The sequence below is a fragment of the Anas platyrhynchos genome, chromosome 19, assembly GCF_047663525.1.
Source record: "Anas platyrhynchos isolate ZD024472 breed Pekin duck chromosome 19, IASCAAS_PekinDuck_T2T, whole genome shotgun sequence".
In the NCBI taxonomy this organism is placed as follows: Eukaryota; Metazoa; Chordata; class Aves; order Anseriformes; family Anatidae; genus Anas; species Anas platyrhynchos.
The window spans coordinates 8,534,759-8,557,863 of NC_092605.1; the positions used below are offsets into that span (position 1 = coordinate 8,534,759).

At 53.2% G+C, this 23,105-nt stretch overlaps 1 protein-coding gene across 2 annotated transcripts in view; it reads left to right on the forward strand.

Annotated features, from left to right (window-relative positions):
* UBE2O (ubiquitin conjugating enzyme E2 O) overlaps positions 1–21,853 on the forward strand; it is a 57,595-nt gene extending 35,742 nt beyond the window's left edge. For both annotated transcript variants that reach the window (XM_027471696.3, XM_072025775.1), the window contains exons 6-18: positions 1,529–1,672; positions 2,321–2,430; positions 3,230–3,380; positions 4,187–4,689; positions 7,163–7,317; positions 8,777–8,889; positions 9,678–9,803; positions 11,072–11,161; positions 13,503–14,160; positions 15,168–15,304; positions 15,807–16,010; positions 16,595–16,652; positions 18,265–21,853. In XM_027471696.3, the coding sequence (XP_027327497.3) occupies positions 1,529–1,672; positions 2,321–2,430; positions 3,230–3,380; positions 4,187–4,689; positions 7,163–7,317; positions 8,777–8,889; positions 9,678–9,803; positions 11,072–11,161; positions 13,503–14,160; positions 15,168–15,304; positions 15,807–16,010; positions 16,595–16,652; positions 18,265–19,028 (3,213 nt within the window). In that variant the 3' untranslated portion in view covers positions 19,029–21,853. The remainder of the gene's footprint in view (positions 1–1,528; positions 1,673–2,320; positions 2,431–3,229; positions 3,381–4,186; positions 4,690–7,162; positions 7,318–8,776; positions 8,890–9,677; positions 9,804–11,071; positions 11,162–13,502; positions 14,161–15,167; positions 15,305–15,806; positions 16,011–16,594; positions 16,653–18,264) is intronic.
* Positions 21,854–23,105: the final 1,252 nt, after the last annotated feature.

The window sequence follows — 23,105 nt, forward strand, 5'->3', positions numbered from 1 at the left end:
TTGAGGAGGCATTACAATTAGTACATCTCCAGCTGCATTCTTTGCAAACAACTTGCATAACGTGCAGTCAGATGGCTGGTGTCAAGGCAGCTCCCTGTCTGCTCATTATAGCTGTACGTGCTTGAAAAGGCTCCATTTAATACTTTCAAATTAAATGCTTTCTTCTGGAAAAGGGCGTCTCATTTAAAAGGTGTTCTAGATTGTGTAAAACACTGTTGCTGTTGTAGTCCCTCGCATGCCCTGAATGGAGGCCTGCCATCACACTGGCATGTTCTAAATCAGGTGATGGGGAAGGTTTTGCTAGCCTGTCAGCTGAAACGGGTGGTTCCCTTGTGTGGTGATGGAATCTAGATTTCCTCACCTTCAAAGGAAAACAAAGCTTGCTTGTCCTTCCAAATAGCATCTCCAGAGTCTCACTGCATTCCCAGCAGCTTTACTGGGAATTGACTGAGAGAATGGCATACAATTGTTAAAAGCTACCAACACAGTCGGCCCTTATCCTTTCCTGCCTTCAAAGCAAAGATCTAAAACTTAATTTCTGTTTGCCTGTTTCTTGAAGAGCAAGTGGAATGTTATTTTAATAGGATGTGCTGCTGTGGTTTCTTGTCCTGTACAGAAAAGGTGTGGTCTGTTGATAGACATTCTCCAGTATTTTAGTCACTGCTGTACAGCATGTTTTGTGCTTGTTAAATCTACGTTGTAGCAGCATCCAACTTTTAGGTACCTGATTTTGAGATCTTTTTTTGGAGTCAGGCTGCCTTTAAAGTGCACGTAGTTTTCTAGAGGCTTGCAGTTTCTCCTGAGACATGAGTTGTCTCCAGTGTTACTGGATGCTGTGCTCAGAATTGCTGTTGGAAACACGCCTGATTTAGATCTTGTCGCACTGCTCTTATCCTTTCTGACAAATTACAAGACTCCATACATTTTTGCACTCTGTATTCTCTCTACTCTAAACTGCTCTGTCCGCCCCCACATTCTGAATCTTTGCCTCTTCAAATCACTCTGAATATCAGCGGAAAGAGTTCTAGGGAAGTAATTGTTTTGTTTACAGTCCTGTTTTGTTTTCAAAGGGCTGTCACATTAACTAATCCACCTAAGACAGAAGGAATACTCAGAAACTTAATTTGACAAGCAGAGGAGTGACGGCAGGATCCCTCTGTCTGCCTGAAAGCTGCAGGTGCTTGAACTGGAGCGTGGCAAAGGCAGGGTGCCCCTCCGTAGGATCGGGCACACCTTGGCTGCCTTGTTACCGAGAACGTTTGTGTGAAATCCATCTCTCTTGTTTCTTGCAAGTACCTTTGCTTCTCCCACACTGAGTCATAATCCCGTATGAATGTGTGATAGAGTAGGTTGCTATAGAAACTGCTAGGTTGATTTCGGGAGGAGAATGAACTTTAAGAGATGGGCAACTTGCAAGCGAGACTTCCTCCTCTCTGATTAGTATCCCTGATCACGGTTGAGGGAAGAGAAATGCTGGAATCTTAAAACTCAAGCCCTTTATGTTGTTTTTTCCTCTCTTTCCCCACAGGGTCTTTTCTTTGATGATTCATATGGCTTTTATCCCGGGCAAGTCCTCATCGGGCCTTCTAAAGTCTTTTCCAGTGTGCAGTGGCTCTCGGGTGTGAAGCCCGTTCTCAGCACAAAAAGCAAGTTCAGAGTGGTGGTGGAAGAGGTAAGGATTGACGAGCTGACACACGGCCTCTTTCTGCACAGAATGGGTCCCTGGCTGCTGTTTTGGAGCAGAGTCAGCTTGCCATGGTAACCTTCCCCAAGCAAACGCGCTGGGGCTCTGTTTTGCAGTGACAGATTTCTTGTTGGGGACTGACGGGACTTCTGAGCAGGGTTTGGCTTTTCCTCCCGAGGGTCCCTGCTGGCACCCTGTGAGATGATCCCGTGCCAAAACACTTAAAGGCCTGTATGGCTGATGGTTAGGGTAGTGGAAGCAGCTCTTCTGTTGAAACTTAATATTGCTTGCTGCCCAAAAAGGGAGAAATGTTGCTGACTCCTTGCTGAAAGAGGGAGCAGCTCCAAGTCCATTAGCATGTCTCTGTGACATTGGGCTGCTGATTTGTATGTACTGTAGCTTCCTTCCAAAGTCAGATATCTTTCTTGAAGTTTAAAAACTGTAGGAGCTCTCAGTGTTGCCCTGAGCCACGTTATAGGAGTGCTGCAGTGGCTCTGGACGCACTGAAATGCACTTTAGCCAGCTTAAATAACAAGAGCAGGATTGCTGCTTTCTTGTGCTGAAACTTTCAGATCCTAGACACTGGTGTAAGAAGGCCTCTGAAAAATTAAACGTCTTTGTCTCTTTGCATTGCAGGTGCAGGTGGTAGAACTAAAAGTCACTTGGATCACTAAAAGCTTTTGTCCTGGAGGCACTGACAGTGTGAGCCCTCCCCCCTCTGTGATCAGCCAGGAGAACCTGTCCAGGTGAGGGCAGTTGAAAACCTCTTTTCTGCACAAACTGGGGGTGACAATGCCTGCAGCTGATCAGACACAAAGCTGCTGTTTGCAGTTCTTTTCTGCCTTGTTCTATGCCTGGATTCCAGAGGTTCAATAAAGGTGAAGGAATAGCTTCCAAGTGAGCTGAGCAGGCCCCAGAGTTATCACAAGGGCTGGCATCCCGCTGTTCTCTCCAAGTGCTTCCCAGCCAACAAGCGCATAGAGGAAAGTGATGTCTAGCACCTGCTCACTTCTTCCCCTGCCCTTCCATTTGTGCCTGAAGCAGGCTTCACCTTTTAAATGCGTGTGCAGCAGGCAATAAAGGGTCCTGCTCTGGCCACGAGCTGTTGCTGAAGGAGCATCTGGTGCCCTCTGCAGGCTGCAGCTGCAAAGATGAGCTGGACAAAATTCAGACAGAAAAATCAGATGAGTAATAGCACAATGCAGCACGGTGCTGTCCGCAGCTCCCAGGGAGGCTGGAGGAGGGGAGCTCTCCGATGACAGCAAAAAAACAATGCCAACTATAAAGGTCTCTTGGCAGCTGTTGCTGGGACGGGGAACCAGAGGGAGAGGAGCGACTGGTGTCCCACCCAAACCCCTTCTATCCCCGCCCGGTCCCTAGTGAGATTCCCCACTCCTCCTTTATAATTGTGTGCCTGGGAAGGATTTGGTGCTGTTTTAGCTTCTGGCACCCCAGAAGAAGCATCAGTGACATGAGGGTATGGTCGCAGCTAGGTTCTGTTGCTGCTTTTACACTTGGCTCATGGCTCTCCTCCTGTCCTACCAGGGTAAAGCGTCTGGGGTGCTTTGACCATGCCCAAAGGCAGCTCGGGGAGAGATGCCTCTATGTGTTCCCGGACAAAGTGGAGCCTGCAAAAATTACCTGTGAATGCCCAGAGAGGAACTGCGTCCTGGGTGAAGGATCGGTTGCCAAAAAGGTGAGCTGAGGGCTGGAGGGAGGGAGCTGTGACTTCTCAAATCATTGCTGATCGCTGCGGCTTTTAAAGCAGAAATCTTCCTGGCAGTCACGCGGTCCGAAATGCCGCTCCTGGAGCAGTTGTTGTAAAGAGTAATGGTTTGTTGTTGCCAGCAACCAAGTCACCTTGTGCAGCAATTTCACTGCCTGGGCGAGGCATGCAGCTAATGCCCCCAGAGAACATGAACAGGACACTGAACACAGAGGTGTCACCTTGCAGGGGTGAGGCTGTGCTCTGACCGCCCAGACTTGGGCGCGTGTAATTTTCATTACCATGACCCCAGATTTCTCATGGAGCTGAACTGTTCGGTTAAACCCTTGCTGCGGCGATACAAAGAAGCCTTCCTAGGCCAAATGAGTCAGGTTATGATTCCTGCACCCTGGCTGTAGAGCAGCGGTGTTCCTAGAATAACAGGATATCATCAGCCTTCACGGTGACCTCCCCGCACAGCTGCGTCTGTTACATAGATTAACTGCTGCAGCCTGTTGTGACCTTCCATCACAAAACATTCAGAGCTCGCTTAAAATAGCCTGAAAGAGCCAAACTGCCTTCCTACGGACAAGTCTGATGCTGGTATTTGCTCCTGAGCAGAGCGGTGCTGAGATGGCTGCAGCGTGCTGTCACCAGCATGACTCGCTGAATACTGCGGTGCAGGGAAATGTGGGGAGGCCCACGGGGTGCTGTATCCCTCTCTACAAAGTTACCTCTTCCTCGGTAGCCTGCTGAGTGTGCAAGCATGTTGTCTGACCCAGGTCTGCTTTCTGTAGGTGAGGAGGCTGCTGAAGAAGCAGATAGTGAAGATCATGTCGTGCTCCCCCGAGTCTCAGGGCACCGCTGAAGTCCCTGACAAGGAGTCTGCTCCAGCCGCTGACCAGAAAGCAGAAGATGTTAAGCCTGAATCCAAGTGTGAGCTGGACGACTCTTCCAACAGTGCTCCGAGTGCAGGGGAGAGAAAGGAGGAGCAGCCTGAAGAAACGGGGAAAGAGAAAGGGGGAGCAGCAGCACGGCAGCAGCAGCCTCCCTACCTGCTGAAGGACGAGGCATCGTCTGACTACCGGCTTCAGTCCATGGAGCAAGATGCTGATGATGAGGCAGCTGACGACACCGATGACACGAGCTCTGTCACCTCTTCTGCCAGCTCTACCGCCTCGTCCCAGAGTGGCAGTGGCACCGGCCGCAAGAAGAGCATCCCCCTTTCCATCAAGAACCTGAAGCGGAAGCACAAGAAGAAGAAGACCAAGATTTCAAGGGAGTTTAAGCCAGGAGACAGGTGAGTGGGGTTTCCAAACGCAGGTATGTGTGCCAGAATCTCCTTTCTCGAAGCTCGCAGATGTTAACCACCTCCTCAGCTGGGGTGGAGGCTGATGGCGTGCCTCGTGTTAGGACACTGCTCCGTAGTCACCAGCAGTGATCGTTCTGTGATAACTGAGCAGTGACCTGTGTGAGATCAGCTTGGTCTCCGTCCAACTCGTGATGAAACTGGGGCCACGTGATTCGACACCGATGCTTCTCTATTTCTGCTGTGCCTCGGGGCATCGCCGGGGTATCTGTGCTGCGCTGGGCTCTGTACGCAGAGGAGGAGGCGAATAAAGATCGCACAGCTCAAACGTGACACTAATTGGCCACCTCGCTGGCAGCTTCTGCAGAGGGACTGAGGACAGACCACGACAGCGTGGACAGCTGGGCTTCATGGAGAGCTGCCTGCAGAGCTCAGGGAGGTCTGTGCTGGCAGGGGTTCGTACTGCAGTGCTCTCTGCTTTATCCTTACCCTGCTCCGTAGAGGTATCTGCGACCTTTGCTACCAATATGCCTCTAATTATTTTTTTTAATGATCAAAACGCACTCCTTGAGAGCCTCAGAAGAATTGATTTCCATAGCTTGGCAGATTGCAGGTATCTGCCCGTTTCTAGAAATAACTACCAGCATTTTCTCCCGTTTTCTGAACTTGAGAATGTTTAAACTGTTTTCAGGGGAAGCACAGGCACCTGACAGCTGGCTAGCCTACCTTGCTGGCTTCCCTGGGCTACTTAATTGTATAAAAACTCTGCGTTACCTTATTTCTGATGCAGATATGTGAGAATCCTCCCAGAAAATTGACATTACCAGGATTTAAGAGATCCAGTCATTTGAAAATGCCTTGAATTTCATTCTCATTTTATTTTAGCTTTGCCTGTATACAAGGAGAGCTCTTTTTTTTAATTTTTTTTTTACTCCTTGCAGGTTCTGGAGAAACTCTGTTTGAAGGTCACAAAGCTCAACAGAACAGTATTTGTAGAATCATAGAACGGTTTGGGTTGTAAGGGACCTTGAAGTTCCTTTCATTCCAACCCCTCTGCCCATGGGCAGGACACCTCCCACCAGCCCAGGCTGCCCCAGCCCCATCCAGCCTGGCCTTGGGCACTGCCAGGGATGGGGCAGCCTGTGCCAGGGCCTCACCACCCTCTGAGTAAAGCTCTGTACAAGTGGTCTTCGCTGCTTGAATATTCCGAGGCAGGTGCTGAGGCCACCTTTTCCATTCCTTTAGTGACCTGCTGCAGCTCCCTGGCCAGCCTGCACCCCTCTGGGTATCTCTTAATGAGGAGGCACAATGATCTTTTACTAGTGCCCAGGAGTGATGGATTGTGGAAAATGAGTTGTGAAGCAGCATAAACAGCTCTGCAGACAGGACTGTGCCATGTCCCCTGGCCTTTTCCCTCTCCCATCCTCAGCTGTGCATCCCCTACAAGACAAGGGATCCTCCCTTGGCGTGTTACCCACCACACTTGACCTCCTACAGACTTCCCTCTCTGATAAGCTCTGCTGTTGGGTGCTGGCCCTGCCAGAAATTTCGGATTATTTCCACTTCAGAACATTTCACTGCTGACATTCATAAAAACGGGGGTGGGCGAAAACAGCCCATTGTATCCGCTTTATGGTTTGACTTGAACCCAACACAAATGCAGCACTTGTGTTGTCTGCAAGGCCTGGCCAGCCAAATAAAGGCTGTATTTAAGTTCAGCATGGGGCTGAAAAGACAAGTTGTGTGGAGCCAGGCAGAACGGAGCTGCAGGCTATCTGGACAGGCTTTTCTAAAGAACCTTCCACCACATTCATGTTTGCTATAGCACGGAATAAATTCCGACTGTCACGCTTCACAGAGGAGTACCAGCATGCAGTCTTGTTGCGTGCTTGGGGTTTGGTTTGGACCCGCAGACAAATTCATGGATACGTTTGAGCTACCAGGAAGGAGACTTTTAGCAAAACGTCCTTTTGCTTTATACATGCTCAATGTGTTGCCTCTTTTCCTTTCTGGACAGGCTGAGATGGAAGCTGCTCTTTTTTTCCTTTCCTAGGCTCCTCCAAGCTGCCAGGCTGCTGGGAGGTGTTTCAGTGGAGATGATGTTCAGTTTCAGAGTATTTCCAGCTACTGCCTTACCTCAACTGGCTGTAGAAAGTGGGTGCTAGTAGTCACGTTAATTTATTCCACTAGCAATAAAATAAGCTCAGCTCCCTGGAAAGTAAATCCTCGTGCAATACAGACTTGTATATGTTGTAACATCTGCAGTGTAACGTGCAGTGATTGAGAACCTGTCAAAACCAAGCCTGCTGTGTAGCTCTCTTCCCTGGGACCAAGCTTCCTTCCCAGCCTGGTGACTTATCCTTGTGGTGCTGCGAAATGCCGAGATCCATCTTGACTCCTGCTGTCAGCTTCTGGTGGGTTTCGTGCGTGTTCCTTCTGGTAACTCCTCGGCTTTGTGTTCCAGGGTTGCTGTGGAAGTGGTGACCACGATGACTTCGGCTGACGTGATGTGGCAGGATGGCACCGTGGAGACCAACATTCGCTCCAATGAGCTGATTCCCGTCCATCATCTGGACAACAATGAGTTCTGCCCTGGGGATTTTGTGGTGGACAAAAGAGGTATTGAGTGTCAAAGACACGCTCTCGGGGAGCAAACATGCTCTTAATTACAAAGTATTTCTCAATCCAGATCTTCTAATGTATGTTTTAGCCCTTTTTACAGTAGCTGTTAGTAGTACTCGTGTGAGGTAGGCACAAGAGCCTTACAGGGGACAGAGCGACTGAGGTGACTTTACCTGAGTGTCAGCAGAGAACCATTATTTAAACTCCAAGGCTGAACTGTGACAGGCAGGATTTGAAAGGAGTAAATGCCAAGGAAGAATGCAAAGAATCCAAAACCAGGGTTCTCAGCGTTTCTGTAGAGTAGGACGGCCTGCCTTCTCCCTGAGAGTGCAAATGGCTCTGAGCTCTGTCCCAGAATGAGGGGAGGGACAAAAACTCGTCTCCTGCTGCGTCCTTTGAAGGACCTGCATGTCATGACCCTCTATTTTCCTTAGTGTTTTGGCAACCCAGAGGCATTTGCATTCACTAAAGTGATTGGAGATGCTAGTGGGGGCCACAGCACAAGTTCAAGATGACTGGGAGATTTACAGCTTTAGGCTATGATATTAATGGCACGGCATCTGGCTCTTAGCTGGCTTCTGTAGTCGACCCTCAGCAGTGGGGAGCACAAGGTCTTCTCAGAGGCTGGGAAGATGAAAAGCTGGTTGTCAAAAAAAAAAAATAATTGTGTGCCCATTTTTAATAAGCAATGGTCTGGCCAGTCCCGTGGGTTAAACCAGTTTTGTGGAAACTGGAGATAGCCATCAGCTCCAGTCCTCCTGTCCCAGTTTGGGATCTGCATTCCCGTGTCATGCATACCCTCCAGCAGAGTCTGGGCTCCCTGCAGTTCTGCTAAGCGTGCTGAGAGGTGGATCCTGTCAGCCACGTAAACCCGAAGGGTGTCTGGATACCAGCCCAGGCCCAGAGATGTGGTCCAGGCCCAGCTTTGTTCTGTAGGATACACGGTGCAGGCATATGCACATGTATGCCTTCATCCTGCCTGCTTTTCATGTTTGTTGTCCTGTGCGTTTTTCCAGAGGAGCAAAACTGTTGTGGGTGGCGCAGTTTCAGATGAGCTTGGCAGCCAGGGCTGCTTCCAGGGAGCTCTCGGCTGTCCTGTCCAGGAACGCAGACACTCTGTCATCGTGGAAGTGGCTTGGAGGGCAGAGTACGAAGGGGATGGCTTGCTTTCTTGTTTTCTCTTTATAATAGAGCTCAAAAGGGGTCCCGAAGTGAATACGTTCACCCTGGCCGATGCAACATCATCTCACTTTACCCTCATTCCGTGCCCTATTAAAATCTATCTCCTTAGCTGAGTGTAGTTTCAACTGTGTAGGAAGAATTGTTTTTCCTCATGTCATTCACAAAGGGAAGGTTTCAGCTAGAAGCTCGGGAGCTTGACAGCCTCAGGCACGTGTGAAGGCTGTGCTCCTTCCTTAACCTGTCTATTTTTTTCCCCTACCATTGTGACCAAAAGCTCAGAGCTCCCAGGATCCTGGCGTGTACGGCGTCGTGCAGTCTGGTGACCATATCGGCCGTACCTGCGTGGTGAAGTGGTTCAAGCTGAAATCCAGCGGGGACGACGTGGAGGTAAGTGCAGCAGCCAGTGCCTGCTGAGGGAAAGCAGCCACAAAACAGCACGAGGTTCCCACAGGTAAAGCTGGAAGTCAGCTCTGTGGTGGAGTCTGTCCTTGAGGATGGGAACAGTCATGTGCTTGTGGGCCTGGGAGACTTCAGCCAGAAGTGGTGACACTGCATATTGGTTAGATGCCTGCATAACAGCAAAGAACAAGCAAAGCGTTCTCATCCCACGATCGATACCAGGCTCTGGCATGGATGGAAATGTTTGTAGTCACAGGCAGTTGGTTTCTTGAGTTCACTGTAAGAATTTTTCCCTACTGTGTCTTTACTGGTTGATGGAGAATCCATGTGTTGTTATCCTGCTTTTTGGGGAGCTTATAGGAACACAATTTCACAGACTACTGTGGGCAGCAGCCTAGTGGAAGATGTGTGGTTCGAGTCTCCCCTCTCAAATCTGCTGCAGGGCCTTCTGCCTTGGGACAGGGGCTGCGTTGTTGTAAGTGAGCAGGGCCCTGTGTGTCTAGAAACAAAACAGCATTGTCTGGGGCTGCGTTCTGCTTTACTGCTCGTTATTTGTGAGTTCCTAGCACTTCTCCAAGAGAAATGGAATGAAAGATGTTTCCCATCAATCGATAAGCTCTTTGCCAGAACAAACCCCAGCAGTTCCTTCCTGCAGCCTGTTAGAGAGCTGAAAATGGACGAGATGTGATGAGGAGGACCCTAGGTGTTGGAGGCGTGCTGGGAGGGGCGGTGCAGCATCCTGGGGCTGACCTGGTTGCCTTCTGTCTCCGACGCAGCTGATCGGGGAGGAGGAGGACGTGAGTGTGTACGACATTGCTGACCACCCAGACTTTCGCTTCCGCACTACTGACATCGTGATTCGCATCGGCAACTCGGACGGAGCCACAGCTAAGGAAGATGAGGTGGGTTCTCAGCACCATTACATGGCCATGTTGTCACCAGGTGTTAGTCTGGGGACACCTGAAAGAGTCAGTGGGAGAGCTGGGGCTTTAGACCCCACATGGGCATCCTAAACTGCCTAGCTTGCTAGTTTTGTATTATAGTATCCTCTGCTGTCATGAGTGCCATATCACATCTCCAGGTCTGGTGGAGATGTAACCTTGAAATCCTTTGACCGTGGTGACAGAGTCTGTAACGCAGCCAGAACACATGTTGAGACAAGAATCAACCGTTTGCCTGATGGTTTCTAATCAGGCTTAAGGATTGCTTAGGATTTGAGTAACCTCTAATATGACAATATTCTGTGGATTCCTGAGCCAAGAGTGAAGGTGCATTTGTCATGCAACCAATTTAATTTGGCCGCAGAAGATTGGGGTTCTGGTTTTCATCTGTTTTATCGCATACGTGTTAATTTTGATCGAGTCAATTGATCCCCTGGGAAGGAAGGGGAAGCAATTTATTCTGTAGAGAATAACAGTTGGACTTGATGATCTTAATGATGATCTTAGAAGCCTTTTCCAACCTAAGTGATTCCATGAATACGCTGTTTGCTAGGAAAGAGGTTTCCTTATTCTGCCTGGAAGATCTCCAGCTGTTGAGACATCATTCTCAAAAAGGGTTAAAAGGTGTGGGATGGCTCCTCTTGCGGTTCTGGTTTCAGCAGCGTGAAACATATCCATGCTTGCTCGGCTGGCCCAGATAACCTTCCAGTGCCAGATGCCACTTAACATGCACCCTCTGTGCCAGCAGGTCTGCTCCTGCTCCCTGGGAAAGCCGCCGTGAGCCCCTCCTGCTGGGTGGCTCCTGCAACCCACTAGAGGGCAGCCTGCTCCAGGGCACTGTCGGGTCCCTTCCTGGCAGGTACCCCTGGTGCTGCCCCTGGGGAAGGCCACAGCTCTCAGCCTGGTGAAAATTCAGGAATTCTGCTGCCAAACCAGCCCTTTGGGGGCCCTCCACCATGGGGAGGGGTTTTCCACATCTCCATGGTAGTGTTATGGGGTTTTTCCTGGAAACCCTACACGTAGGATTCTTCTCCCCCTCTCCATGGGACCCCAGGTCTCCTGTCCCTTCTGCTGCAGCCAGCTCTCTGGCTAAGCTGCAAGCATTTTATAGGAGAGTGCAGGTTTGGAGGTCTCCAGCGTGGGGCACAGCTCTTTCTCCAGAGCTTCCTGCTCTGCTCTGAACAGCCTGGGGAAGAAGAGAGGCTGACAAACTGCTCTTGTCTCCACAGCCTTCGGTCGGACAGGTGGCTCGCGTGGATGTCAGCAGCAAGGTGGAAGTGGTGTGGGCTGATAACTCCAAGACTATCATTCTGCCTCAGGTGAGGTCCTGTTCCTAACGTGTGATCTCTAATTCTTAGCCGAGTGACAAGTTTTAAATGCCAGCTGCAAGGAGGTTCACTCTGTAAGGGAATCTTGCTCTATTTATTGCTGCCTTCCCATATGAAAGGGTGGCTTCACACCTCTATTAGCACACAAAAATTGTTGCTTTTTTTTGGGGGGAGGACTGAGCAGCTAATTGGTCACTGCTACTTCTCAATCTAGTGAGCCTTATGCTGCCAGGAAAGTACAGGCAGGCTGCTGGTTTCTTATGCACTGCATGCTCGCAGCTCTGACCACAGCCTTCCTGCAGCACCTGCAGCTTTGCAGACGGGGGTTGCAGAGCGAAGTGATCACCAGTTTTGACTTGAGCCCAGGTTAACCGTGTTGCCCAACTGCTGAAAAGCTATTGCTGCTTCTGTCTCGCTTGTGAAATGGCACTGTAGTGTTTTATTTGGTTTCAGAAGCTCCCCCAGAAGCTGGATGAGAGCCCCAAGTTGTGACCTTAGCTAACCTAGGAATTGGACCCGAATCTCCTCCCAAGGCAGGGAGGGGAAGGAGCTGAGTGCAAGCTTTAAAATAGAGGGAGAACCACGCTGCTAATCCACTTAACCCCATGCGGTTCTCTTCTGCATTGTTCTATTTTAAGGTTTTTGTTGGACTGTCTCGTAATCGTATTCACGACTACATACAGCTCTGTCCCGTGGCTCTCCTCCTTGTTGCTTCAAATTAGCGCAGACACCCCAAAGATGAGAGCAGCCCAGCTTCTGTAAGCTCCCATCTCCGTCAGCGTGGCAGCGAGCGCCCTTGCCTCTGCTGCAGAGATGCATCTGCTGGATCAAGATCTCTTTTTCAAGCAAGCAGCTCTGCATTAATTACAGCAGAATAGTCAATGCCCGCACTATGGCAGTGGGCTGGAGCGCCACAAAGCAGGCTGCTGTCTCCCTTCCCCCTGATGTCACATGCGCTCGGGTCGCAGGCACAATCGGAGGCCTGATGCGTGCCCCACAAAGGGCTGCTCTCACGCTGCGGAGCTCGGGCTCTGCCGCAGCTCCTGCTGTGTCACGCCAGGCCCTTCCATTCTGCTCGGCTGCGTAATTGCAGGAGCCGGGGAAATGTCAGCAGCGTGAATTATCAGCTGGGGAAGCGGTGATTTATCAATCCGTGTGCTCAGAGACGAGCTGGCTGGGCGCTTTTTCTCAGCTCTAAAAATAAGGATGGCGTAGCTGGCTAATTAACTTTTCCAGCTCAGGTTTGGATTAGCTTTGAGGGCGGTGGGTTTTGATGGCTCTTCCTGCCTGCAGTCACTCGCGTTGAACCCAGCTGACCCCTGCGAGCTGCCTGTCTCTGGGTGGCACGGGACTGGCAGAACAGCGCTTGTTCAGCTTGGGGCTCTGACAAAAGGACTGAGTGTCCACATGCTGTGGCCTCTAGGCTCACATCTTTAGCCTCTAGGCTCACATCGTGCAAGAAGGAGAGGATTCGGGGCCACCATTCAAGTGTCGGGAGCAAAGTTGTTCCTGCTCCCTTGCTTCCGTGAGGGAACTTGGAGCTGGAGCTGTCTGTAAGCCCCTGCAAGGGGGCCTCGTGAGGGATGCAGCATGTGCAAAAACACTTTTACAAGAGAGGAGGGTAGACGGAGTGGGGATGGGCTCAGCTTTCAGCTGTGAAAGGGAGGAGAACATTTTATGTAAGGGCTTATTCAGCAGCTGTTTGGGCTTTATTGTCCCAGCTGAATTTTAAGCAGAAGTGACATACAATGGCTAAAGCAACACAGCAGAGCTCTGGTGGCAAGAAGTGTGTGCCACAGGAGAAGAAATCTGGTTTGTGAATGTTTTCCTGGCTCCAGCATTGTCTCTGTGGAAGGACAATGTTGAGGCAGCCAAATGCAGGGTTCTGTGCCAGCGGGGTTTCTGGTAAAGAGGCAGGACTAGGAAACACGAGCTCCACACCTAATACCCGGTTCCTTCTGAACTAGCCATGTGTTCAGGTATTTGGGTAGCTCCCTGGCCCTAGCCTGCTCTCCTTGGTCGGCTGTATCCCAGCCACCGAGCTGGCTGCATCCTATCTCCACCTGCCCTAGTTTTCCCTCCGTGCCCTACTTGGAGAAGTGGAGGATGGGGCAGTGCTGATTCACGGTCTGTGCGGGTTATCCATGAGCACACCACTGGGATCAAACACCATCCGCCCTGCATAGGTGGAAGTGGCTGCAACAGCCAGACAAATCCTGTCCACCCTTTCCATGGTGGGAAGTGATTTTCCTGCGTTTAGAAACGATTCAGGCTCTGTGTGTGCTTCAGCCGAGGCGCTCGGGTGTCTCCTCTAACCGTGTTCTCCTTTTAGCACTTGTACAACATCGAGTCGGAAATCGAGGAGTCAGACTATGACTCTGTTGACGGCAGCACCAGTGGGGCATCCTCGGAGTGGGAGGATGAAAGCGACAGCTGGGAGACAGACAACGGCCTCATGGAAGACGACCACCCCAAAATTGAGGAGTTAGAGCCCGAGGAGCCGGTGGTAGAGGAGGTGAAGAAAGTAGAGGAACAAGTCCAGGGAGCTGTGGCTATGGCGGTTGCAGATCTTGCTGCGGAGAAAGCTGGCAAGGACGGAGCCCCAAAGAGCTTCCGAGAACTGAAGGAAGCCATCAAGATCCTGGAGAGCCTGAAAAATATGACTGTGGAGCAGCTGCTGACTGGTTCTCCCACCTCCCCCACTGTGGAGCTGGAAAAACCCACTCGGGAGAAGAAGTTCTTGGACGATATTAAGAAGCTGCAGGAAAACCTGAAGAAGACCTTGGATAACGTGGCTATTGCAGAGGAGGAGAAGATGGAAGCCATGGTGGAGACGGAGAAGAAAGAAGAGAAAGCGGAGGCGCAGACACCGGTGAGGTCGGAGTGGCCCAGCGAGACACCGGTGCTCTGCCAGCAGAGCGGGGGCAAGCCTGGAGTCACCTTCACCAGTGCCAAGGGAGAAGTCTTCTCCGTGCTGGAGTATGCTCCAGGTGAGCGTGTCGGGGCAGGCCGCCGTGGGAGGCTCTGTCCTTTGTTGCTGTCCTGCAATGTTTATCTTTCTCCAAAACATTTGCTTCTAGGCCTCTTGGATTGGGTTTCCTCCGCGATCTTTCTCACAGCTTGTTAACTGGGGCAGAGGAATCGGGGCGACTCCAGTAGCCCAGTCTGTTCTGGGATGGGAACCTGGGGTTTTGGTGGCATTTCTAGGCATTGACACCACTTCCCAAGCCATAGAAATGGGCTTCCATTCTTCCATTTTTTTTTTTCCCATGTTGGAAACTGACTTTGGAGGGCTGTGGAGATCAGTCACTTCAAAGCTAGGGGGTTTGTGCGGGATTTTTCTGCAGGGGTGGATTGGTTTAGAGGCAGAGCAGGAACAGCTGGTGTTCCTCTGCTGGCTGTCCTTGGTTGGGTGAGTGTCCTTGTTAATGTTAATCAGCCAAAAATAAAAATTAAAAAAAAAAAAAAAAGAGCATCTGGCCATGAGGAACACTGGTGACAGCAGAGCCTGAGGTGTGCTCGGCAAGCCGGCCAGACCTGAGAAGGGGAGGTGGCCAACCTGTTCTGGAGGTATGTATAAATAAAAGCAGGGAGCTGCGCTCAGGGTTTGCAGACAGGAGGTCATCGCTTTGATGCCTCGTTGTCCCAGCTGCATGACAGGGCCCTTTGTGGGACCAAAAGAACAGGAGGTGCAGGTTGTGGCTGCCGTACGGTGTGGGAAAACTCAAATAATCTCTAGCTGCCTCTTGGCTCTGCACCAACGCAAGTTAAACTGCCCCGGGCTGATGCAGGAGCTGGGTTATTTTTGAAAAGCTCTAGGGTTTCTTGTCTTCACTGGCAAGAGCTGGGGTTCTTCAACGAGATACTTCTGAAGCTTCTCTTGCTGCTGCTACCCCTCATTTCTTCTGAATGACAGGTTTGATAAATGAATGGATTTGCCTTCAGAAGGAGCCTGTGGCAGTCTCCAGGCTTTAATCCCTCTCTCCTTGCCCCACAGACAGCCATGCCTTCAAGAAAATGGAGTTCCAGCCCCCAGAAGCCAAGAAGTTCTTTAGCACTGTGCGGAAAGAAATGGCTCTCCTGGCCACCTCCCTGCCAGACGGCATCATGGTTAAAACCTTCGAGGATCGAATGGCAAGTGTTTGCTCGGCGGTGCCTGCGTGGTGGAGCTGGGCTCAAAGTCCAGCTCGTGGTCTTTGGAATTCCCTGCTTTGCCCTAATCCCTTGCGTTAGAGGCGCAGGAATGTGTGCAGCCTGAGAAGTACGGCTGTAATTACTGCAAATAACTGCTTTTGCATTCCCTGAGTCGGGGTGGCAAACACAAACAACCCAGGCTTTCTCACGGCAGGAAACCTGCTGCGGGTGCTCTGCCCACGGGGGTGCCTGTCCCACAGAGCCAGAGAAGGGATGGTGCAACCAGTGGGGATTACTGGCCACCCTCTCAGGCCCAGCTGCAGTCCCAGAGGCACAATAAGGCCCCGGTAGAAGTGCAGCTTGTGGGGGAAGGTGCCCCGAGTTGTGGTGGCTGAGAACTCATGCAACTCCCCGGCGAGGGCTGAGTTAATCTCTGTGCCAACGCCTCTGTGCCAAGCGGGCTTTGCGCAGCGCCGCGTGGCTCAATCCCCTCTCTCCGCAGGATCTCTTCTCAGCACTTATCAAAGGACCCACGCGCACGCCCTACGAGGACGGCCTCTTCCTCTTCGACATCCAGCTCCCCAACATCTACCCTGCCGTCCCGCCTCTCTTCCGCTACCTCTCGCAGTGCAGCGGGAGGCTCAACCCCAACCTCTACGACAACGGCAAAGTGTGCGTCAGCCTCCTGGGGACGTGGATCGGCAAGGTGAGGCTTGCTGCCACCCGCCGCTTTCTGCCACCTTCTTCCAACTGCTGCAGGTAGCAGTGGTTGTTGCGCCAGCCCACTGCTGGAACAAACCACCCGGCCACGAGTCCTGGCTGACTGGTGGTGGTGGTGGTGCAGGTTTTAGGGCTGGGCTTCTTCTGGGACTGTTTGGCCCTCGCCTGTTTTTGCTTAACGAGGAGCCTGTAGTCAGACCAGGCTTAGGTCCCCGTCCCTCACTCAGTGGATGAATTGTGTAGTGGGGCACCACAGCTGGAGACTTGGCTTAACCAGAGCCACCAAATGGTGTGTTTTGGGCAGGGGGATTGATAGGGCAGCTGTGGGGGGTTGGAAGTGGTGTCTGGTGTGTGGGTTTGCAACATTCCAGGCAGAACTGGCCTGATAGGGGGTGGTGCTGGGCTGGCAAAAATACCAGAGATGAGCTGGCCCAGCGGGGACACGGGCACATCATGCCGAGTCAGACAAGCGTTGTTCCTGCTGGAAACCACACCATCTTCCTCCAGCAATTAGCACGGAGCAAACCAGTGGTGCCTCGGCCCTTTGATGTGTTTGTCTGTGTGTTTCAGGGGACGGAAAGGTGGACCAGTAAATCCAGCCTCCTTCAGGTGCTCATCTCCATCCAAGGTAAGTGCTCCTGCGGAACCTGTGGGGCAGGAGGAGGCAGGGGGCAGGGGGGATGCGGGTGTAGGGGGGATGCACAGTTGGGATGTGCCACCCCAGCTGGGTTTCTGCTGCCTTTTGCTCTCACCTCGCTGGACAAAGCAGCGTCCTTATCTCTCCGGTTCAGCAGTCCAGGCAGGTGAGAGCTTTCCTCACGCCTTGAGTTTTGGCTGCGGCCCAGGTCTCTGAGACAATGCTTTCCCTTCTTCTGGCTGCAGCAGCTCACCACAGAGCTGTTCTGCTTGTTAGGCAGAGCTGACAGAGGTGAACCATTTTGTTCTCAGTCGGTTCCCAAAGCTAATTGAAGCTGCTGCTAAACCGGGCTTCGTTTGCAGGACTGTTTTTATCCCCACTGAGTCACCCACCCATCCTACTTTGGGCATATTTTTGCACATGATGCTGGTGTTTACACTCCTTCTAAAGCAGAATAATCAGGGGTGTGTCTAGAAAAGCCCCAGGGCTTCCTGTTACAGCGCTTTGCCCTATAATATCTAGTTTGAGAGCAGACAGACTAAATCAAATCTCCTCAAGGCCAACTTTCTATGCAGGGAGCCCAGGAATGTGACTTGAGAAACCTTTGACACAGAACAAGGGCTGCTGCCTCGGGTCCGCGGGCGGCTCCTGAAGTCTCGGTCTGTTTGTATCCTCCTGTGGGGGGACAGCACCACGAGCAAGGCCTGCTCTCATTTACAGAGCCGGGGATCCAAATTTAGAAGGCGAAATGCCGAATGTTTTACTGGAGCAACCTGGCGCTAGTGCAGGATCTCCTCTCTCCCTCCCGCTGCCTGGTCTGTGAGAGACTCATGGTCTCACCTGCACCGGCTCTCGTGCAGCCCATGGCAGGGTGCCAGCAGCCTGGCCCTGGTGGTGCCACGCACATCGTTAGATGAGGCCAGAAGCGAGCGGAGAAAGCTCGGCGTGGGTGACTTCATGTGCTGCCTCAGCACTGCCCTGGTGGGACTGTACTGGACAGGACGGTCCGATCAAACAAAGCCCGTTGCCAAAAACTGGATTTCTTTCTCTTTAAGAGAAGGAAGAGAAAATGTTTGAAAAATGGGGTGTTTGCATTATGGTTTTTGGCAGTAGGTTTGCTTGGAGAGGGAAAGTCGCTGTGCAATCTTTCTCCTTCCACCCTCTTGACCTCCTCTGCTGTTGCATGCCCTCTGCATTGCACCAGTGGAAGCCTCTTTTTGCCAGCCAGCGCTCCTGAATGCTGCTCTTGGTGGTGTCTGGGGTCCTCACTGCCCTAGTAAACGGCCACAGAGCCATTCACACAACTGCTTCTCTTTGTCATATTGGTCCACTGCATCTTGCAGACTGATTTGTCCAGCCTGGCCTCTGCTGCCTGCCTGAAGCCAAAGCCCAGCTTCCCTGCAGCACATCTCCTGCAGTCCTTCCCTCTGCTGCCAGCTTTAATCAGCGTGGCTGCAGCTGAAGCTGGTTTGGCATCTCAGCGAGGTGCTCCTGCGACCCTCAAATGTGCCGGCAGAAATCAGGGCCCGGCAGCACCTGCTGCGGGCAGCGCTTCAGAGCGAAGTTCCTCCTTTAACCCGCTGCTCTCCCTTTCTTTCGGCAGGTCTTATCTTAGTGAACGAGCCCTATTACAATGAGGCAGGCTTTGACAGCGACCGGGGCCTTCAGGAGGGCTACGAGAACAGTCGCTGCTACAACGAGATGACCCTGATCCGCGTGGTGCAGTCCATGATGCAGCTGCTGCGCCGGCCAGTGGAAGTCTTCGAGCACGAAATCCGCGAGCATTTTCGCTGCAACGGCTGGCGCCTGGTGTCCCGCATCGAGTCCTGGCTGGAGACCAACGAGCTGGTGGAGAGGAGTCACGAACAGGCCAACGGGGCGGACGCTGCCTCCCTCCTCTCCGCCTGCGGCACCCTGGCCGAGAGCCCCGCAGACACGGCGGGGTCGCCGGGAGAGGACGGCAGCGCGGCGGAGCAGGGGGCAGCGGCCGAGCTTTCCGACTCGGCGCTCGACGGGAAGGAGGAGCTGGACGACTCGGAGTTCACGACCTCGACGCCCACCGCCGGTGATCTCCAACAGTACTCAGACTCGGAGAGCACGGGCCAAGCCAGGGGGTCAGACCTGGCCAGAGACCGAACGGACGAGGGGAAGGCTGCCCAGGACTCTGCCTCGCAGCCCAGCGTGAAACCAAAGAAAAGGAGAAAGAGCTACAGGAGTTTCCTTCCAGAGAAGAGCGGTTACCCCGATATCGGGTTCCCCCTCTTCCCTTTGTCCAAGGGGTTCATTAAGAGCATCCGTGGTGTCTTGCAGCAGTACCGGGCTGCCTTAGCAGGGGCCAATATCCCGGAGTGGACAGAGGACAAATAAACCATCAGGTTAGGGACAGGCAGGTGCAGGGGAGAAGGGAAAGCAGCAGAAAGGATAATTGGCAAACGCTGTTACCAGTAAACTGGCTTCTCCTTCCAGCTTTTCTTCCTCAGCTTGGTTTGTTCCAAAGAAGGTGGTAGGCCTGATTTGCTCCTTCGAGGAAAGGTTGTCTAAGCATGAATTTGCCCCCAGCCCTCCTTCCCTTCCCCCCTGTCCCATGTACGTGCTCCTCTTAACGAGTTTGACCCTGCAATGGTAAGATTTGAGCCCTGCACAGAAGCAGTCTTGCAGCCACGTTCCCTCTGCACTTTCATCTTGGGGCACCTTTCCACCCAGAGGCTCTTCCCACCCAGCGCTGCGCCCGGCGGTCCGTGCAGTTGGGGGTCAGGCCAGGAGAAGCGATCGCTGTAGTCTGGAAGCGGGGGGCGATGCCCTCCCACTCTCTCTTCTTTTTTTTTTTTTCTCTCCGCATTACCATGGGTTTTCTGAAGCCGACCCAAGCTTGTATGTACTTAGACATTGGATTGTGTTTGCGTTGGAGTTGTCTACACCATACGGAGTTGCTCTAGTCTTAGTTGTTCACCAGTAGCTGCCAGGTTCTTCTGGAGGGAGTCAGGGCTTGAGAGGCAGAGCGGCGCCCGGCGCCAGCCCCCGGGGAGTGCCGCGGGGTCTCCATCTGCTCCCGGGGCTTCTGGTGGCTCTTCTGGAATCGGATCCAGCCACCCACACTCTTTATTCTCCAGAGTAAGGCAGCCTTCCCCTTCCCTACCACGCATGCCTGTCTTCTAGAAGTAATGGGATCTGGGGTTCTGCCCTCGTTCCTTGCTTAGCTATCTGAATCTTTTGTTCCAGCCAGCTCGGCTGCCGTGCCCCGCTCCTCAGCCCCACGTGGGGAGGTGGCAGCGAGCGATCTCGGGGCCCGTTGCAGATCTTTGGCAGCTCGTCTGGCTGCTGAGCCTGGCACCACTGCTGCTTCTCCATCCCCGGGCTGCAGACGGGCGTTTGGGAGCTGTTTGAGGCAGGGTCACCCCTGCCTGAGGGAAGGAGCTGGCGCGCTGCAGCAGCGGTTGGGGACGGTTCCTGCCCCGTTACTCACCCAGTAACGAGCACGGCAGGCGCTGGTGCGGGCTGTTATCAGCTCCTTCCCTGGCCAGCTGCTTCCTGCGATGGCCTGGATGTGGCTGGCAGCACCGTGGGTACAGCACGAACCCCTCACCCCCACCGCAGCGCTCCCTCGGAAGCTGCAGCAGCTCCTGAGCCGGTGACCTTCAGCACTTGGAGGCAGGGGAACAGAGAGAGAAATCCTTCCCTTACTCGAGCTCAGCGTGGCTGCGTCCCCTTCCCTCCACCCTGGCCAGGATCTGGCCTCGTTTAGAAACCCCGCAGAGCAGTCAGATCTCGCGCAGTGCTTCCTGCTACTTGAAACCCCGGGCTCTGAACCCGCTGCCCCCATCGCAGGCTGGCTGCACCGAGCCCTCTCCGTGTCCCGGAGCTCCAGGAGGGAGCAGGGCTTGGCTGCGAGCACCGCTCTTGCAGGTGGGTCGCCTGCACCCTGCTGCGGTGCCGGCAGCTCTGGGGGGCTGCCAGGGGGTCTGCAGGGCCCAGGGAGCTGCTCGGAGCCCTGGGCAGGGCAGCCCGAAGAGCAGGCGTACCTCACAGCCGCTCGCTGGTGCTGAGCGAATGAATCCCTTGGCGAGCGAGGAGGGGGATCTCCGAAACACAAAGGGCCGACTGGGGCAGGAGGGTGAGGCTGTGTTTCGGGGCAGGGGAGGCAGCCAGCGAGGCTCATTCCACAATTAAACCTCTTGCTCACCAGGCAAAGTCACAGTTGGTGACCTGCAGGCACCGACTCCCCTCGCCCCCCGTTCCCCTCACCGCGCTGCAGCCTGACCCCGCTCCATCCAGGGCCGGGAGGGAGCTCTGGTCCCTCTTGGTTGGAAACAGCAGGGCAAAGAGAGAGAGAGAAAACCCTTTAGGGCCAGATGGGGCTGGGGTGGAGAGGCAGAGGAGCTCTGCAGTTCCTTGCTTCACCCTCCCTTTGCTCCCTGCAGCTCATCTCATGGGGAAGCAGTGGGCAGGGCTCGGGGATGGCCAGAATTTGCACCCCGTGGCCCAAGAAGTCTCCTCGTTGTCCTCCGATCCTAACCAAGAGCTTTTGCACAGGTTCCTGGGGCTTCCCAGCGGGGAAGGTGCTCGCTGGCCTGCTGGAAGGGGCCGCTGCTGCCCCTCGCATCGCTCTCCGTAGCTGGTGTCCCACCCCGAGGCGTGCGCGGAGGTTTACAGATTTTCTAAGCTTTTGATAATGTGAAGCTCCTGGGTGACGAGGCTGGTGGTGAGCACACTGCAGCTATGTAATTTTTTTGTGTATGTATGTAATATTTAAGGGTAACAAAATTTAAGAGGCTAAAACCTTAAAGAAGAAAAAAAAAAATTAAAAACACAAAAAAAGCCAAAGCATGATGCATATTGTTAGCCTTAAAACTGGCTACACGACTGTGTGATGTACAAATAAGAGCAGCCTGTAACTGTTTTAAGTGCTGGGGTTGGGGAAGAAGCATTACAAAATCAGTTTGTAGCCTTGATTCTGTACAGTATTTAAATGAAAAGAAGAAAAAAAAACCCACGACCTGACTATTGAGGCCATGCTTAGAGGTGTGTCGTTCACGTGCAGATGTGGATGCTTGGTTGCTTATGATATATGTATAAAGTGCTGTGTGACCATTACAACTTTTTTTACCTGCAGATTTTTTTTTTTTTCGTTTGGCTAACCAAGGTGTAATAAAGGAGGGAAGATGACTTGCCATTAAATTTTGCCTCTGTGAGTAGCTCTGACTCTTGTCTCTCTTTTTTTTTCGCCTCCCCTCCCGCACGCTGGGGCCGGAGGGGACCCCGCTGCCCGGGATCGGGGTGCCCGGAGTGCCCCCGTACCGTCACAAACACCCCCCCAGAGCCCTGCTCCGTGGTGTACCTGTCTGGATTTTCATTCCCAGTGCTCTTGGGCTGCTCCTGGTGCAGCCAGAGCGAGATCTGGGGGCTCCAAGCCTTCGTGGCCCCCTCCTCAGCACCAAGGTAAGCGTGCGCCAGGCTGCAGCGCCCCTGCAGGGACACCCATGGGTGTTGGGGGTGGGCGCTGAGCCCTCACTGGTGGGAGAGGAGGTGGTGGGCAGCGATAGGGGTGGTGTGAGGCTCGTGTCTTTGCTGGTGTTGTGCAAAACCTCCAAAAATTTGGCTCTGAGGGGTGGGTGGCAGCTGCTGCCCCTTCCTCCGGGCAGGAGGAGCGAGGTTGGGCAGGGGGAGCCACGGGGGCTCCTCTGGGTGCTGGCTGGCAGCTTGTGGGAGAGCTTGGGTCAAGAAAGAAAGAAAATCAGGTTGTGTGTGCAGCACAACGTGGGGCCTGAGTCCCTGGGAGACCCCCCAGGCACCCTGCTGCCACCACCCAACCCTACAGGACACCCCGGGGAGCCCTTCAGCCCCCAGCCCCCTCGCATCAGAGGCAGCTCAAAGCCCTCAGCACCTCCCCTGCCTGGGCAGAGGCTGGGGCTGGACACGGTGAGAGCCCAGCAAAGCCTCACCCCTTTTTTTTTATGTTTTTTTTTTTTTTACATCTTTTTTTAATTATTTTTCCCCCACGGGGGCGGTGGCTGAACCCGGGACACCCCGGCCCCTCGGAGCAGGGCTGGGAACAATCGCGCTCTTCTCCCAGCCCTGCCAGCCCCCCCTGGCAGGGTTTGCTGCTGAATAACTGCCAGCAGCCCCTGCTGTTTACCCTCCTCCTTTGTACTCTGCGCTAAATGAGCTTTAATTACTGCACTTTTATACCAAAAAGGCTGAGTAATCCCTGCGCCAAGCCCCAGGAAGGGCCCCGAGCGAGGGCTGTCCGGGAAGGTGGAGACCAGAGCTCCCCGCAGGGCCCCGGCTGGGGCACAAAGCCAAAACCACCCGGCTCCCCCGAATGCCTCCCTCGCTCGTAGGCACCGAGCTGTTCCCAAAACATCCCAAAAACGTCCCTGTGTGGGGCTCAGCTCTCTGCGTTCAACAATCTCCTTGGGACATGGGGCACGGAGGCACCCCAAGAAG